Raw genomic sequence first — 17586 nt, 5'->3', positions numbered from 1 at the left:
AAAGAAAGATTGTGGGGAAGGAATATCATCCATCTATTCTTGGAAAACATGGCACTGACGTGGATTTGGGGTAAATATACTTTGGGGAACACCTTTTGATGCTCATGGCATTGATCAAAAGCAGCTCAAGAAAGAATATGGTATACTCTACAAGTCAGGGAATGGGAGAAAGACAGGCTTGTAGGCCGCTCTGGCACTGAGAAAACACATTAACACATAGTCAGATCGGAAAGTGACTAATATATTTACTGCTTTGGATGTACTTTCTATTTTTCTTTTTTCTTTTGTTAAGTTTATTTATTTTGAGAGAAAGAAACCGAGAGCAGGGGAGGGGTGGAGAGAGAGGGATGGAGAGAGAATCCCAAGCAGGCTCCACACTGTCGACTCCAAGTCCAACACAGGCTCAAACTCACGAACCATGAGATCATGACCTGAATTGAAATCAAGAGTCAGACGCTCAACTGACTGAGCCACCAGGTGCCTCTGGATATAACTTTCTAAGATTACAAATTGTCTACTCCAAGTCTTAGGAAAAAGAAAAAAAAAATCCCACCAAAAATCATAGCAAGGTCATTTGCTTCACTAACTGATGAGTTAATTCTATCAAATAAGTAGTCTTCTGAAAATCTAGATGTGTTCTTTAAAACAGAGGTTTCTGCTGTTGGGCTGTTCTTTTCACTTCAATGGTGTGGAGTAAGGCACCAATTTGGTAAGATCAGGGATGAAGGACCTCGGATTGAAGCATAGTCTGGCTTGAGCCAGTACTGTTCCCCAAATAAGCTTGGCATTGTGAAGCATCCCCAAGGTGAGCAAGATGCTTTGGAAGAACGGAAGGAGAGTGAACAGTGCCATTGTTATTGACCAGGAGTAGAAAGGACTTCAGAAAATGTTCAAGAAGGACTGAACATGGCTAGAAAATGCTGTCTGAGGCTGATCCTTCAGGATGTGGCAAAGTAATCTAGAGTGTGTGTGTGTGTGTGTGTGTGTGCGCGCGCGCGCATGTGTGTGTGTGTGATGGGGATAGAGGGTATGATGATTTGCAGATGACTGGGCAGCAGGCCTGAGGGGCATATTAAAACTTATTTCCATTTAGGAAGAACAAAGATGAAGCTATCAAAATCCCAGATTTCAAGATATACTACAAATCTGTAGTAATCAAAACAGTAGGTACTAGCACAAAAAGAGACACACAGATCAATGGAACAGAGCAAAGAATCCAGAAACAACCCCACGCTTATATGGCTAATCAATCCATGACAAAGGAGGGAATAATATACAATGTATAGAATGTATACAATAATATACAGTGTATATTATATATAATGATATACAACATACAGCCTCTTCAGCAAGTGGTGCTGGGAAAACTGGTGACATTCCTAGAATGAAACATAGGCAGTAATTTCTTTGACATCAGCTGTAGAAACATTATTTCTATTATGTCTCCTTAAACAGAGGAAACAAAAACAAAATTAAACTATTAGAACTACACCAAAATAAAAAGCTTTTGCACAGTTCAGGAAACCAACAAAACAAAAGGCAACATAATGAATGGGAGAAGATATTTGCAAATGACATATTTGATAAGAGTTAATATCCAAAATATATAAAGAACACATACAACTTAACACCAAAAAAACAAAAACAGAAACAGAAACACCCAAGCAATCTGATTAAAAAATGGGCGGAGGACCTGAAGAGATATTTTTTCAAAGAAGAAATACAGATGCTCAATAAACACATGAAAAGATGCTCAGCATCACTAATCATCAGCAAAATGCAAATCAAAACCACAGTGAGGGCACCTGGGTGGCTCAGCCGGTTGACTCTTGATTTTGGCTCAGGTCATGATCTCAGGATCGTGGGATCAAGCCCCACACTGGGCTCTGCACTGGGCATGGAGCCCCCTTGGGATTCTCTCTCCCTCTTCCACTGCCTGGCTCCCCTACAGCGCTCTCTCTCTCTCTCTCTCTCTCTCCCCCAAATTAAAAAGAAAAAAAAGAACATTAAATTAAAAAATTTTTAAAATAAAGGAAAAACCACAATGAGATCACCTTGCATCTGTCAGATTGGCTAAAATCAAAGACACAAGATAAAACAAATGTTGGCAAGGATGTGTAGAAAAAAAGAACCCTTGTGCACTGTCAATAGGAATGCAAATTGCTGCAGCCACTGTGGAAAACAGTACGGAAGTTCCTAAAAAATTAAAGCAGACTTACCATATGATCCAGTAATTTCACTACTGGGTAATTACCCAAAGAAAACAAAACACTAATTTGAAAAGACATATGCACCCCTATGTTTATTGCAGCATTATTTACAATAACCAAGATATAGATGCAACACAAGTGTGCATTTATAGATGAATGGATAAAGAAGATATGGTATACATATATAATGGAATATTACTCAGCCATTAAAAAAATGAAATCTTGCCATTTGTGATAACATGGATGGACCCTACAGGGTATAATGGTAAGTAAAATAAGTCATCCAGATAAAGATGAAAAGCACATGATTTCACTCATATATGGAATTTAAGAAAAAAAAAAAAGAAAGAAAGAAAAAAAGGCAAACAAAAATCCAGACTCTTAAATACACAAGACAAACTGGTGGTTGCCAGAGAGGAAGTGGGTGAGGGGGATGGATGACACAGATAAAAGGAATTAAGAGCATACTTATCTTTTGCAAATTAATTAATGTATTTATTTTGAGAGAGAGAGATAGCATGTGCACACACAGTGGAGAGGCAGAGAGAATCTCAAGCAGGCTCCACACTCAGCAAGAACCTGATGGGGGACTCAATCTCACAAACCGTAAGATCATGAGCTGAGCAGACACTTAACTGACAGAGCCACCCAGGCACCGGAGAGCACAGTTTGATGAGCACTGAATAATGTATAGAATTGTTGCATCAAACTAATACAACACTGTATGTTAATTATACTTGAATAAAAAAGTTCGTTTCTGCCTTTCACAAAAATGGTGCTGAAGGTGAAGAGGGAAGTTCCTGTCTTTCCCAAAGTCAAAGGCAAGCAAAGGCTTTGAAGGCCAAGAAAGCTGTGCTCAAAGGTGTTCACAGTCACATAAAAAAAAGAAGATCTGCATGTCATCTACCTTCCGATGGCCCACTTGGCTCAGTCCACATATCCTTGAAAGAGTGCCTGGTGCCTGCAGAAGACACAAACTTGACCACATTGCCATCATCACATTCTCCCTGACTACACACTCAGCCCTGAAGAAAACAGTGGACAACACACTTGTGTTCATTGTGGATGTCAAAGCCAATAAGCACCAGATTAAACACACTGTGAAGAAACTATTACCTCGACGTGGCCAAGGTCAACACCCAGAGCAGGCCTGATGGAAAGAAGAAGGCATATGTTCGTCCGGCTCCTAATTATGATGCTTTGGATGTTGCCAGCAAAGTTGGGATTGTCTAAACCAAGTCCAGCTGGCTACATCTAAATCTAAAATTTTTCACCATAATTAAAGATTTATTTTCCATTTAAGTCAGTTCAATAACTATTCTTATCTGGATGCTCACCGTGTTGGGCTGCCAAGAATATAGAAGACCCCAAAAGAGATTATAGTTCAGTCAAGGTAATACGATATTCACATTCATAACTATAATGTAAAGAAGATTACAGAATGACATACAAGAGTGACAACAAAGGTTTACAAAGTGTATAATTGAGAGGAAAAAAAAAAAAGATCAGGAAAAGCTTCCTAAATGACAAGCCATCAAAAGCAGACATATTAAGGCCATTATTCAAATGGGAGAGATGGAGGAGAACGGCCCCTGTGGAGAGAAAATGACCTGAAGAAAAGTGCCAAAGGCAGGAACACAATTCAGGTGGTTTTTCTGGAATCTCCTTTTCAGAGAAAGCAGCCGTGGGAATTGACAGTGAGGTGATGTTGGTGATAATGAGGTGATGTCTATTAGGAATATGTTGATATCCAACATACCATAGTGAGATGTTTATACTGATCAAATCAATAAGCTGTGGGAACCCCCTGAAGCATTTGAGATGGAGAAGTTATTCTTAGAGCCATGGCTTAATTAGAAAAAGATGTCGAGTGTTAGAATGGTCTGAAGAGAGAGACCTTGGCTAGAGTGCGCCCTCGGACGGGTCTAACGATCTATTTGAGAGGCGCAACGGGCTGGAGTTAGAGTGGCAGTGATAGGGACAAGTTGGGTCATACTCGCTAGGAACCATCCTGGACAGAATGTACAGAATGTGCTGATTAGATAGGGGGCAGAAAGCAGCCAGCTAACAGGAAAGAACGGTGGTGCCAGTCACAGGGATTCTGGAGAAGTGAGTCTGTGTGGAGTAGGGAGGGGGAAGGGAACATATCAGCAGGTGCCAGTGGGAGCCTTAGGAAGAGATATCCAAAAATCAGGGAGGAATGTGGGAGACGGCCCGCGGAGTATGATGCAGTGTTATGATTCACCAGAACCCAAACAGTGATGTGACTCACCAAGTGAGAAAGAACAGTAAGAGCCAAAAGGCAAGCTGAGGAAAGATTCAAGGGGGATATTTACAGAAAATTAAAATTTCCCCTAATTCTGAATTTCTCTGAGAATTGTGACTCTAGAATCAACTATGAACCAAATCTCCATAGTCAGTAACCAAGAATATGAAATGGGCAGGATTATGCATTTAAATGCAAGCTCCTCAAAGAGGGATTATAAAAGCAATGCCCTTTAAGTGCATTTGGCAACATGTGCTTTATGTCTTTACATAATGTTGAAATTGTAGCTCAAAAAAGTTAAAAGTAGAACTACCTTCCAATCCAGAACTCACACTACCAGGTATTTCCCCAAAGAATATAAAAATACTAATTCAAGGGGATACATCTACCCTGATGTTTATAGCAGCATTACCTACAATAGCCAAATTACGGAAACAACCCAAGTGTCCGTCAACGGATGAATGGATAAAGTAGAGGTGGTATTTATATATAATGGAATATTACTCAACTATGAAAAAGAATGAACTCTTGTCATTTGCAATGACATGGATGGAGCTAGAGAGTATTATGCTAAGCAAATTAAGTCAGTCAGAGAAAGACATATGATTTTACTTATATGTGGAATTTAAGAAACAAAACAAACGAGCAAAGGGGAAAAAAGAGAGAGAGAGGCAAACCAAGAAACAGACTCTTGGCTATAAAGAACAAACTGGTGGTTACCAGAGGGGAGGTGGTGGGGGGATGTGAGAAATAGGTGATGGGGATTAAGGAGGGCATTTGTGGTGACAAGCACCAGGTGTTATATGGAAGTGTTGAGAGAGAGAATTGTATCAACATATACAATACATTTGTGTAAATGTATTGTATAAATGTATACATACACAATAAATGTACATATTTATACAATAAATGTACAATAAACTCAATTGAAAGAACTGTACACATCTTATAGGGAGTTTAGGTTGCCAAGTCAGTGTGTAAAAAGGAGATAACATACAGTCAAAATTTTCCAGGAGAAATCCTGGCACATCCTTAATGTGCCACATTAAGATGACACAGTCTCCATCATTCCAACACAGCCGATTTTCCCTTTAATCTTGATCCAGCTGGTGGTTTCTTCTAATAAGCACCAGATGGAGTTGGCTGGAACTGAGGAAGTATATTATGAGATGTACACTGTATCTTTAACAGTACCAGAGCTATGGGAACGGAGACCCCGTCATGGGAATAAGCAGAATTTACTTTGGGCTCACTCTGCATCCCAGACAAATTGTGTGGAGTGGAAGGCAGGGTGGGATGGCCAAAACCTTTTAAATTTACACACTGTGTGGGCCGGCGTGTGTGCATGTGTATGTGTGTATACAGTTGAGTTTGTGCAAGTTAAATGAATATAAGTTGAGACTCCATTGGGTTGAGCATTGCTTATGTACCAGCAGTTGTGTTAGGCATGAAGACAAAAAAAAGTAACAGGTGTAGCTTCTACCTTTGAAGCTCAGTCTCTAAGTCCACTGGGAACACAAACAGAGCCTTGCAAGACTAATAATAGTACAGTGTGATACAGGAGGAGTGAGTCCATGGGAGTGAGAACTGGGAAAGTCTTTTTAGAAAGTGACTGTAAGCTGACTCTTACGAGAAAGGCACCTGTTAGTCAAACGAGGGAGAAGGAGAAAAAGCCCAGGGCATTGTGTCAGGTGGACTGGCGTGAGTCAAAGTAGGGAGAGTGAAAGTGGTATATTCAGGACTCACAAGTCAGCCTGTAGAGCTGGAGTACAGTATGGAATGGGGCACATAGAGAGAGAAGGTGCTGGAAAGTCTTAGAGACCAGACAGCAATGCGTGCCCTGTGCCCAGGGAAGGGGCTAGGGCATTCTGTTGGAGGTGGTGAGAATCCACTTGAAGGTTTTCAAGGAGAGAGATGAACACGTGATCAATTTTTGTAACGGTCATCCTTGTCACTAGAGAGAATGGGTTAAAGCAGGTTGAGAATGGAGTCGGGGGAATGCAGTTGACCTTGAATAACGCAGGCGTTCGAGGTGCCAACTCCTTGTGCGGGAGAAAATCCACACGTAACTTTTGATTTCCCCAGAACTTAACTACCAGTAGCCTACTGTTCACTGGAAGCCTTACCAAGGACAAACAGGTCGATTAACACACATTTTATATATCATATATATCATGTATTGTGTTCTTACAACAAAGTAAGCTAGACAAAAGACAATGTTATGAAGAAAATCGCAAAGGAGAGAAAATATATTTATAGGGCTATCTCGTAAAAAATCCATCTGTAAGTGGACCCACACAGTTCAACTCGGGTGGTTCACAGGTTTGCTGTAGTGAGAAATGAGACTAGGGGTGCCTGGGTGGCACAGTCGCTTAGGCGTCTGACTCGATCTCAGCTCAGGTCATGATCTTGTGGTTCGTGAGTTCAAGCCCCGCATTGGGCTCTGCATTGATGGGGTGGAGCCTGCTTGGGATTCTGTGTCTACCTCTCTCTGCCCCTTCCCCACTTATGTGTACTGTCTCTCTCTTTCCCTCTCTCCCCCTACCTCTCAAAGTAAATAAATAAACTTAAAAAAAAGAGAGAAAGAAATGAGATTATCGTAGGAGACAAGAGAAAACAGATGGTGGCACCAGAAATAGAGAGGAGGCCGATCTCCACATTCAGTTTATTGACTGTTGAGTCTATATCCAGCGCTATGCCAAACACTTGTACACATCGCCTTCCTTCCTCTGCCAGGAACCCTGTGAAGGTAGAGCGGCCAGGTCACATCATCCCACGGCCCACCTCATGTCAGCTCCAGCCCTCACCATCAGTCACTTGGCCACAGCCATGCTGGTGCTTTTCTGGCTGGTGAACACACGGAATTCCCGCTCACCCAGGACCTTTGCAAGCTCTGTTACCTCTTCCCGGCACCTTTTCCCCACGCAGCTGGCTCATTCTCATTTAGGAAGTCAGTTCATGTACTACTTTCACCAAGAAAGCTTCCCCGACTCACCCCATTTAAAGTAGGTCCTTCTCTGTATCAGCCTGTGTGTTCTTCAGAGCACTTAACAGAACTCTAATTATCTTATCTGTCTGCTTTTTTTTTTTTTTTTAATGTTCATTTATTTTGAGAGAGAGAAAATCATAAGCAGTTTCCACATCATCAGTGCAGATTCGAGGCGGGGCTCATGCTAAAGAACGATGCGATCATGACCTGTCCTGAAATTGAGAATTGGACACTTAACTGACTGAGACATCCAGGCGCCCCTTATCTGTCTGCTTTATATTATCCATGTCCCACGTCTAGAATATATGCCCCAGAAGACTAGGCATCTTATTTGTCTCATTCACTACTATATCCCAGTACTTAGCACAGTATCTAGGTGCTCAATATTTATTAAATGATGACATCTTATAGATGTTTATTATAGTTGACATTTTGTAGATGAAGGCCATAATAACAACAATAACAATAATGAAAATGAACGCTTAAAATATGTCCTGGGCATCAGTCCAACTCATTTAAGCCTCACATGTTTGATATAAATATTATTATTTCCCCCATTTTAGTGATGGGAAACTGAGGTCCCCAAACTCAGGTTACTTGTCCGAAGTCACACAGCTTGTAAAGAGCAAAGCAGGAATTCATTTAAAAAAAAATTTTTTTTTAGTGTTTACTTCTTTTGAGAGACAGAGAGAGAGAGACAGAGCATGCGCAGGGGAGAGGCAGAGAGAGAGGGAGACACAGAATCTGAAGCAGACTCCAGGCTCCGAGCTGTCAGCACGGAGCCCGATGCAGGGCTCAAATTCACGAGCAGATCATGACCTGAGCCGAGGTCGCACATTCAGCTGACTGAGCCCCCCAGACACCCAGACAAAGCAGGAATTCAAATGCAGGCAGTCTGGCTCCAGGCTCCATGCTCTCAACACCCTGGCTTTCCTACTTGAAGACTAAGCTTTTGTTTAAATATCAGGTCATGTGGCTGGGGATGGGGGAGCTAGGATTCCAACCTGGGTATCCCCAGTTCTTGGAAGCCGACCTCCAGGGAAAGCCAGATCTCCCAGGATGCGGCAGTGAGAACAACACACAGAGAGAAAACTCTGCCTTCAGGGCAGAGCTAAGAAAAGACGGTATGGGATTCAAGGACACACAAAGGCGACTGTGTAAGTGTAGGATTTGAGGTGCTCCTCATATCCACTCTCTCCTTCACTGTGCCTCCTGCTTTGGAGCAAAGCATGTTACTCAACCCTTCTGATTCTCTTTCACCTCTCAGTAAAATGTGCAAAATGTGCATTTTAATACTGACCAGACAGGATTCTTGAAAAGATTAAGCCGCGATAACGCAGACCCAGATGGGGCAGATGGGCAGAGAACAGTCCCCTCCTCTTTCCTGGACCTCCTGCTCACATAAAAAAGCCCCGAGTTCCAGAAAGATGGGCTAATCATTCAGATGACTTAAGGAACAAGAGAGAATATTCTTGGGTGGGTCTCACTGTACATCATTCCTCAAACTCAGCAAGACTCGGAATTAGCTCAGGTTCATCTTCTGGACACTTGCAGTTTTTGCAATGATTAATGAAGGATTCATGAAACCAGGTATAATTTAATCTAAATGTATAACACAGATCTTGCCGCTCCTTCCTCTAGGAGTTTCTTTTTCTTTTCTTTCTTCCTAGGTTATACGAAATATTTGTCTTTGGGTAAGTCACATATTTTAATCTTAGTTTCTCTTCTGCAAAATGGGAATGGTAGTCTTCCTTTTATAGGGGTCTTATAAGGCTTAAAGGAGAGAGGGTATAAGTACTTTTGCAAAATAAGTACTATCCAAACGGAACAAAGAAACATTATTAAAAATGTTTTTTTATGAGGCCAAAGGGGTATGTTTATTGAGATCACACCACTTCCACAAAAGTAATTTAATTGGTATTCTCCAAGTTACAATTGTTCAAGGGCTTAAAGCTTTAGATCTCATCTAAATCTTGCCCTTCTAATGCCAGATGGAGATGCTCATTAACTCTCTATGCACAAGACAAGGAACCATTTTTGCCGTGGAGTGTGTGCTTTAGTCTGACCAGCTTTACCCTAAGGAGCCATCTTCTACTGTAGCTTGCCCCTTGGAAAAGTGACCCAGTAAAGTCTGGTTAGTATTCTTCACCCCCTTGATTTGGTTAGGGATAGTGATTTGGACCAAACAAGATAAATCTGAGGTCTCCCCTAAGCTTGTTTCTAGAACTCTCAGGAAAAAGACTTTCTTGTCCCCCAGGAGGGCCAACTGTCAGAACCAAGTAACTAGAGGTACTTGTGGCCATCTTCAACACCAGATGGGGACAGTGCGTCTGAATGGGGCCACCACAGGAAGAGAGAGAGAGTGGCCAACTTGGCCCAGTTCACTTGGGACTTCCCCTGATTGTAGCCTGAACAAACAGGGACACTTTTTCACATCACAGAGAGACCATCTGGCAGAGAGTCTCAAATACGTTGTTTTCACTCTTGATCCAGCTTTTTTTGGAGTCCTTACTTGGGCATCTCATTTCTGTGACCCAGTAGGTTCTTGTGTCTATTTAAGCAACTTTGAGTTGCGTTTCTGTCGCTTGTACACATTCCCAAAGAATGTGCGTATATAAATAAAACTCAAAGTTAAAAAAGCAAAATAAATTGAAGTAGGAAACATGCTATTTTTAGATCTTAAAAATGAGGAAATGTGATCGTGTGGTCACTTCTGAGGTTGAGATAATTTATTTGAAGAAGGGGCTCTGAAAAAAATGTATACAAATGGAAAAAGGAAGAGAGGCAAATGAAAACATTGTATAGAGGAAAAAACCTCACGGCATGAGAAAGGTCAGAGTAATGAATGCACAAGCAAAAATTCAAAAGAACAAACTTATGCGGGGGGGGGCGGGGGGGACAGAAGTAGCTAGGGGAAAAAAGTAACAGTTTTGCCTTTTGCCTTTCATTAGGGATGGACTGGCCCTGCAGTGGGACCAGAAGACAATTTAGCCATGAGAACAGACTGCAAGAAACAAGCCCCGCAGCTCTTTCTGCAGACACTAAGCCACTTCATAAGATTGAAAGCAAAAATTGAACGGCCTCTGGCATTCCACCATGGGGCAGATAGGCCAAAGACAATGCTACAGGAATAACCAGAAAAGCTAGAGAAAATGGTGGTTTCTTAAGGAGACACAGGAAAATGATCATAAAGATCTGATCCGTTAGAAAATCTAATCATGCACCAGGATTCAAGGTGGACTATTGCTCTCAATTTGTGCTCCCGGCAAGTTTCCTTTGAGAATATGGCCAGAAGGGAGAGGTCTAGACCATCTGTCTGTCCAAGAGCCACACGGAATGGGCTGACAGCCACTCTGCCAGGCCTCCCCTGAAGAAGGATGTGAAACTGGGGCCTCTTACCCAGGGGACTCTTTCTGGCCTATTTCAGCACCATTTCTAATTCTAATGCAGAATGGAAAAGGCTGAGGCATTGAAGACCAAGAGAGAAATCATTTTCTCAATAGAAATACAACATGGGGGGAAAAAAGCCAGGTGAAGCTATGCAATTCGGTGCCACCTCTGTGAATATTCTTTCTATTGAGTCTCATAAACTATTTTCACTTGGTTTTCTGATGCCATGTAACAACTATAGGGTGCTAGTCATTTCCTTGGTCCTATGACTGTTGTGGGTGATTTGGGGAACCTGATGTACCTGTGCACGGTCTTTCTAATACAACCACTTTAATTTAGGATGTTAGGTACAAGAGAGAAGGAACGTTTGAGAGAGGAAAGGAACACTTTTTGTACTTGCACGTTTTGCAAAAGAGATGTTGATGCTATGCTTACTGAAGGACTTTTCCTCTTATAACATGACATTGAACATAGAAGGGCTGGGATGTCTGGGTAGCTCAGTTGGTTAAGAGCCCGACTCTTGATTTTGACTCAGGTCATGATCCCAGGGTTGTGAAATAGAGCCCTGCATGGGGCTCCACACTCATGGAGCCTGCTTAAGACTCTCTCTCTCCCTCTCCCTCTCCCTCTGCCTTCCCGTGCTCACATGCAGTCCCTCTCTCTCTCTCTCAAAAAGAAAAAAAAAGCTAATATGGTTAAAAGCTATCTGGTAATGAAGGACCAGATTCACATGCCAAATCTTAAGTCCCAAAGAATACTTGAGTATGAAATCCTGGAGTGACTTGAGTGTGTGATTGGATTTTACATTGCCTTTGAAGATGGAGACATCCAACATGGGCTAGAGCATTTGATGATTTTTATTTTATTTTACTTATTTAGAGAGAGAAAGAGAGAGCATGAAAGGAGGAGGGGCAGAGAGAGAAGAGGAGAGAGAATCCCAAGCAGGCTCTGCACTGTCCACAAGAAGCCCTGGAGCTCGAACTCATGAATCCATGAGATCATGACCTGATCTGAAACGAAGAGATGGGCACTCAACTGACTGAGCCACCCCGGCGCCCCTCCTTGGTTTTCTTATATTGATCTGAATGATCATATATAAGACTGATCATCCATCTGTCACAGTAACCAGACATTTAACACCAGCCTAAATCCATGTTTTGACTCCTTTAGAATGTCACGATTCAGGCTGTTGTTAAGTTATGAAATGCCTTCATCTCAGACCACACTTAAGGAACCACATGGCTAAGTACCAAATGTTATAAATCAAAAGGGAACAGTGAAAAAAGGAAGGGACTAAATAGTTAAATGTGAAAATCAGCCTCTAAGTACTGAGTCCTCCCAAATTATATGACAAGGATAGAAACAACAGACAGAAGGTGGAAAGATGGCGGCCACACGGAGAGGGAGGCCGGGAAAGCCAGTGTGCACAGTACAAGAGCAAACCTGTCCGCAAGCCAGTCGCCCTGGGATTCAGAGCCCAAACGTGGCATTTTCCAGAGAATGCTGGCATGTTTATTGCCCAGCAGGCCCTGCCCTGCAGCCCGAGAGTACCTACCAGTGTTTCCAACTTGGCAGGACCCCAAAACCAGAACAATGATTGTTTTTCTCTCGCTATAATAATGCCGTTGAGTTCATCAGAGATCCATTTTGTATTTTTCATGGAGTCCAAAGCATGAGATTTCCTTCCGAAGAAATTCTAGCATGCTTTATGTAGTTTTAAAAATCATTGATCTGGTCCATTAGGAAAGGGAGAAATGTTTTGATGAGAAAGGAGCTGTTCCTAAAATCTCATTCTTGATCTAAAGTAAAATGCGTTTTCCCCCCAAAGACACCCTACGCATGTGATACAGAATAGGCACAAATCCAGATATTTCTCAACTCACTGAGTCTTAGAGAAACAACACTGTGGTGCAAAGCCTCATGCCTGGCCATTCATTCATTCACTCACTCACTTATCTAGTATACATTTATTGACCACTTACTATGTGTTCTCAGCACGGAGGATGCAGCAGTCAACAAGATAGAAAGACGAGCCCAACTTCACGTAGCTTATGATGGGGAGGGAGCCAAGAACAACCTCATGCAAATAAGTCAATATGATTATTCCAAATAGTGACAAACTCTTTGAAGGAAGAATAGGGGGAATGGTCAGCTCGGCTCCTCTCCTCTGAGCTATTGATATCTGGCTGATGGACAGGGTCAGAGGGAGAAGGCTGGAAGCAAAGTCCTTGGGGTAAGAGAGGGTCTGATAAATTTGGGGGAGAGAAAGAACACCACTGTGGACTGACAGCAGTAATACCTATTGGGGTAAACATTTAGCAAGACAAACGCAAAAGAACGTGATCAGTTGTAAAGGTGCTACTTGGTATTACCTGATTCTGCATCTAGAAAGGATCAGAGAGAACTCTAGACTTCCCTTTCATCTTGTATGTCTACTGAAAAGGAGCAGGCTCTTGAAAAGCCTTTCCAAGCGTAACCCGTTGCTGTCCCCTGAAACACAGAATCGCACATACCTGGGATCCTATTGAGTGTCACCCAGAAATGTTCATCAGGACTGAAAGTGTCTTTGGACCACCGGAGCAGGTCAACCGCCCGTGGGTCACGGAGGACAAAGTCGGTGAACTCTCTTGATAGAGCAACATAGGCAGAGCCAAAGTAAATGGTGAGGTTATGGGGCGGGGGAGGTTTCAACGCTGTGGTTCTGATCACATAGGAAAGCTCTTTGCCCAGGTGTTCCCGGTGGACGTATTTAGTCCGTCCAACAGCATGGGCGGGGGGCAGCACCCCCGGGGTAATGTTTTTCCCTTTAAATCCTTTCAGATACCGAACTATCTCCTTGTTGGTTTTCAGGGGGAAATCTTGCCCGCACGTGTTGATGGCGTACCTCCATGGGACCCTGGAGGCCGCGAGGTCTTTGACGCAGTTCAGGTCGGCCTGGAGCCGGGAAATCCCGCCGTAGACTACAGGCTCCATCTTCGAAGCCAGAAAAGCATTTGGGAAGCAGCTTAGTAATTGCTCCACCGCACCTTTAAATTCGACTGTAGCCTTTTCATCCACGTGAACGCAGTAGACATTCTGGGGCATGTAAATAGCTCTAAAGAGCCTTGCAAAGGTATCAAAATGGTGATGGATGACCATTATGTATGCCAAAGGAAATTCAGCTTCTTCTTTAGATAAAGGGGCTGTGATGTAGTGGCTTTGGGCCAGGTATTCTCGGCAAGAAGACATCTCGTGCATCTTCAGTTTGTTTCGCCACAGGAAAGGCGTTTTGCCTCTGATAAAGGATGTGCAGATTTGGGTCAGCATCCAAGTGTCTGAATTATTTAGCCTCTGGAAGCCTTGCTCTCCCCCAAAACCAAACGCGTAGAGCACGATAAAAAGGACGACACAAGAAACAGACACTATAAAGAGGTAACGCATGGATGAAGGCAGCATGCCTCACGGAGGCGCAAGTTTTCAAAGATGGGCAAAATCTGCGAGTTCTCCCCCAGACTTACTTTCTCCTCTGAACTCTTAGTTTGGTACATACTCCAGTCATTCCTAGCCTCAAGGAGATGCTGGGAATCGATTCCGTTTCATGCCGGGCGTGCAGCTGCTGGCTCCGTCCCCGGTGCTGATATGAGCAACTGGTCCCACCTCGTGTTCTCTGCTTCTCAAACCGCCTTTGTCTAAAGCCCGGCGGCAAGTTCCAGAAGCCCAGCCTTTTCCCTCCCTCGGCTTTCCTGCCCGGCATCTGCTGGCTGTTGCCCTAAAACACCGGCAACTCCTTTCCCCTGCAGATTTAGTTTCTCAGATCCCTTCTTTCAGTTCCCATGTGTTTCCCGCCCCACCCCACCCCCGCTTGTTATTGCCATTCAGGGAATTAGCCCAGTGAAAGGCAGAGCTGAAATAATGCGCTCTGGCAGGCATGTTGCCTTTCTGCCAGCCGTCTGCAGGCTGCGGACTAGCCCCTCTTGTCGCTCATGGCATTCCCCCGGACCCCCCACTCTTCCAGTACAATCCACGGCATGTAACGTGGCCTCCAAGCTCCAATGCTTTAATGAAAAAACAAAATGCTTTAATGACAAAAGTGACTAAGGTCACCGAGATCTAAAATGAGAAAACAACATCATCCATCTCGGCGCCTTTGTGAGGCTTTCTGGCCCCGCCCTACCCTTTTCTAAAACAAGAGATCACAGGACTTCCAGTCCTAGGGGATCTGACAGCTCAGGCTCCCGGTCCTCTGACTCTGAGTCCAGGTGCCAGACCCCCCTCCCCTGACCCCGCCTTACAGCATCCACTGTGGTTTGTCAGAGTGTTGGGGTCACAAGAACAAGTCCCAAGCTACATCCCCTGATTTCCTTAAGGCCCCAGAGCTCCATTGGAAAGAACCTGAATCCTTGGCCACAAGTGATGTTCCGATTGAGGGAACCGGGGGCAGGGGGCACTCAGGTTTTAAACCCACCCGGAGAGCATCATCTAATTCTCAGAGAAGTCCTTTATATCGGCCTAGTCGGATATTTGACCACCTAGGAAATAGATGCTACTTCCCCTTATCTATAAATAGTAGTGTTTTGGATAAAGAATATCAAGCTCTTTGACTTAGAAGGTTTTCACTTTCAACCCTTCACTTTCCCACCAGCTATTTTCTTTTTTTTTTTTTTAAATAAAGACGAATGTATTTTATTTAAAGTGACTTCTAAAAGCCAGTTCAACTACTAAATGCCTTCCCATTTCTCCTCACTCTCTGGATTCAATACCTCAGACCCTCCGCCCTATGTCATTAACTCACAGTGCAGATTGAGTCCCCACCCCGAGACGAAATAATGTCTTTCAAAATGCTTTCTCTTCTTCCTTTTGAAAAGCCTCTACCCTGCTATTAATGGAACTAATAAGACAATATGCTGATTCCTTGCTTTGGCACGGATAGGAAAACAAATGTGAGCCGAGGCACCCTGCTCCAGGTGAATGACACATCACTTCCTGAACACGCCATATTTTTTGTTTTTTTAAGTAAACTCAACGCCCAGTATGGGACTGGAACTCACAATCCCGGAGACCAAGAGTCACATGCTCCATCAACCAAGCCAGCCAGGCACCCTTGTAGTTTTTCTTTCTGCTAGTTTCCATTGTTCCCATTTTTTTTATTCTTCTAGCTTATACCTTATTTCCCTCTCTCCTTTGCTAAATTCTCCTCATTCTTTAAGACCTGCCACAAATAAACTCCGTGTAGAACCCACCTTCAGATTTTTAGGCAAAGTAGAAAGAAGAAAATGTAACCGTTATGCCGGCAAAGCAGATTAATCTAATTCTTAGTGTCTTCCACAGAACAGAGCAAAGGAAAAGATCGAGAGTGCACGATAATGGAAAACTCAATCCCAAGCTTCTCTTTTTCCAAATAATGCCTTTAAATATGAGCTTATTGTATATTTTATTTCAAAACAACAGACAGTAATTTCGGTATCTCATTTGGCAAAGCCTTTTGGCTCAGAATGAATATTAATATATTTGCAGTCTGATAAAGTGCTCAGGGTACACATGCATAACTTAATTAGGCCAGTGGAGTCTGTTTACATTGTTGTTTCCAACTGGCCAATAACACAGGGTTCAGATCTACACAGCCGTAGGGGACTGACATTATAATGCCATCATATTAAGAAATAAATGCACACCAGCCAAATTAGGAGCTATCCCAATGTTTCTGTATTCAATCTATTACCTTGAATGGCATTGTTTGTGTGTTAAAAATATAGCTGTTTTTCCTCTCTGCCCTTCTGGCTGTCCTTGGGCCAATGTTCCCCACTCACAGATTCTGGTATTTAGAAAAAAAAAAAAACCCACAGAAGAACTTTTTAAGAAACTTCACGTTGCAACAGGGAAAGCCTGTAACTATTAGCTTATGCTCCTAATCTCCTAATAGGCCATAAGACCTGTTAACCCAGAACAGACACCGGGTGGTTTTTTTCACTACTGAGACTGAACAGCTCAGCCGTCCTTCCCTACGTGCCTTTGACTGCAGGCAGTGACCAGTTTGGCATCCGCAGGCCTAGCAACCAAATCTCCTGGTTCCCTTGGCAAGTAGTTATTCCTGAACTAGCCAATTAATCGGGCTAGACGTGCTTACCCTCCCTTGGGCCACCTTCAAAGCTGGCTCTTCATTCCACTCAGAAGTTTTTTATTTTTTTGTACATTATTCAAGAATGTTTTCGGTGATGGAGCTATGTAGAACCCAGCTGCGAGACGAAAGACAGTAACCCTTACTGGAAATGATAGAAGACTCAGAATCTCTATGAAATAAAGAAATAATCAAAGGGGCAAAAGCATATTATCCTCTGACACCCCAGTACCATTAGCCTTCTCATGTGAAGGGGCAGGGTGGCCTTTGTCCACCGACCCAAGATCTCAAGAGTTGAAGGCGGCAGCACAACAGAAATTGTGGCTAACCAGGCAGTCGTAGAAGACCTTGCACGAAGAACTTGGCCTTCATGTTACTGCAAAAAAAGCACCACCAAAGACATGTTTAGGTGGAGGAGCCCTCCTGGGCAACACGTGGCAATAGAAGAACAGGAGGAAAGGTAAGAGCAAAATAAACCATGGTGACAAAGTATGCGTCAGCCCATAAATGCATATTACACACATTCATAATGATATTAATAGGAGCGCCTGGGTGGCTCAGTTGGTTAAGCATCGGACTCCTGGTTTGGGCTCAGGTCATGATCTCAAGGTTTGCGAGATCGAACCCTACACGGGGT

At 43.1% G+C, this 17586-nt stretch overlaps 1 protein-coding gene across 1 annotated transcript in view; it reads right to left on the bottom strand.

Annotated features, from left to right (window-relative positions):
- The window catches only part of GCNT2 (glucosaminyl (N-acetyl) transferase 2 (I blood group)), a 55116-nt gene extending 40811 nt beyond the window's left edge, over window positions 1-14305 (bottom strand). The window contains exon 1 of the mRNA XM_039231851.1: window positions 13652-14305. Coding sequence (XP_039087782.1) covers window positions 13652-14290 — 639 coding nt within the window. The 5' untranslated portion in view covers window positions 14291-14305. The remainder of the gene's footprint in view (window positions 1-13651) is intronic.
- Window positions 14306-17586: the final 3281 nt, after the last annotated feature.

The sequence above is a fragment of the Hyaena hyaena genome, unplaced genomic scaffold (genome assembly GCF_003009895.1).
Source record: "Hyaena hyaena isolate Hyena2069 unplaced genomic scaffold, ASM300989v1 scaffold_60, whole genome shotgun sequence".
Lineage (NCBI taxonomy): Eukaryota > Metazoa > Chordata > Mammalia > Carnivora > Hyaenidae > Hyaena > Hyaena hyaena.
Note: the sequence above shows the minus strand (reverse complement) of the source record. Positions and strands in the feature narration are given on the sequence as shown.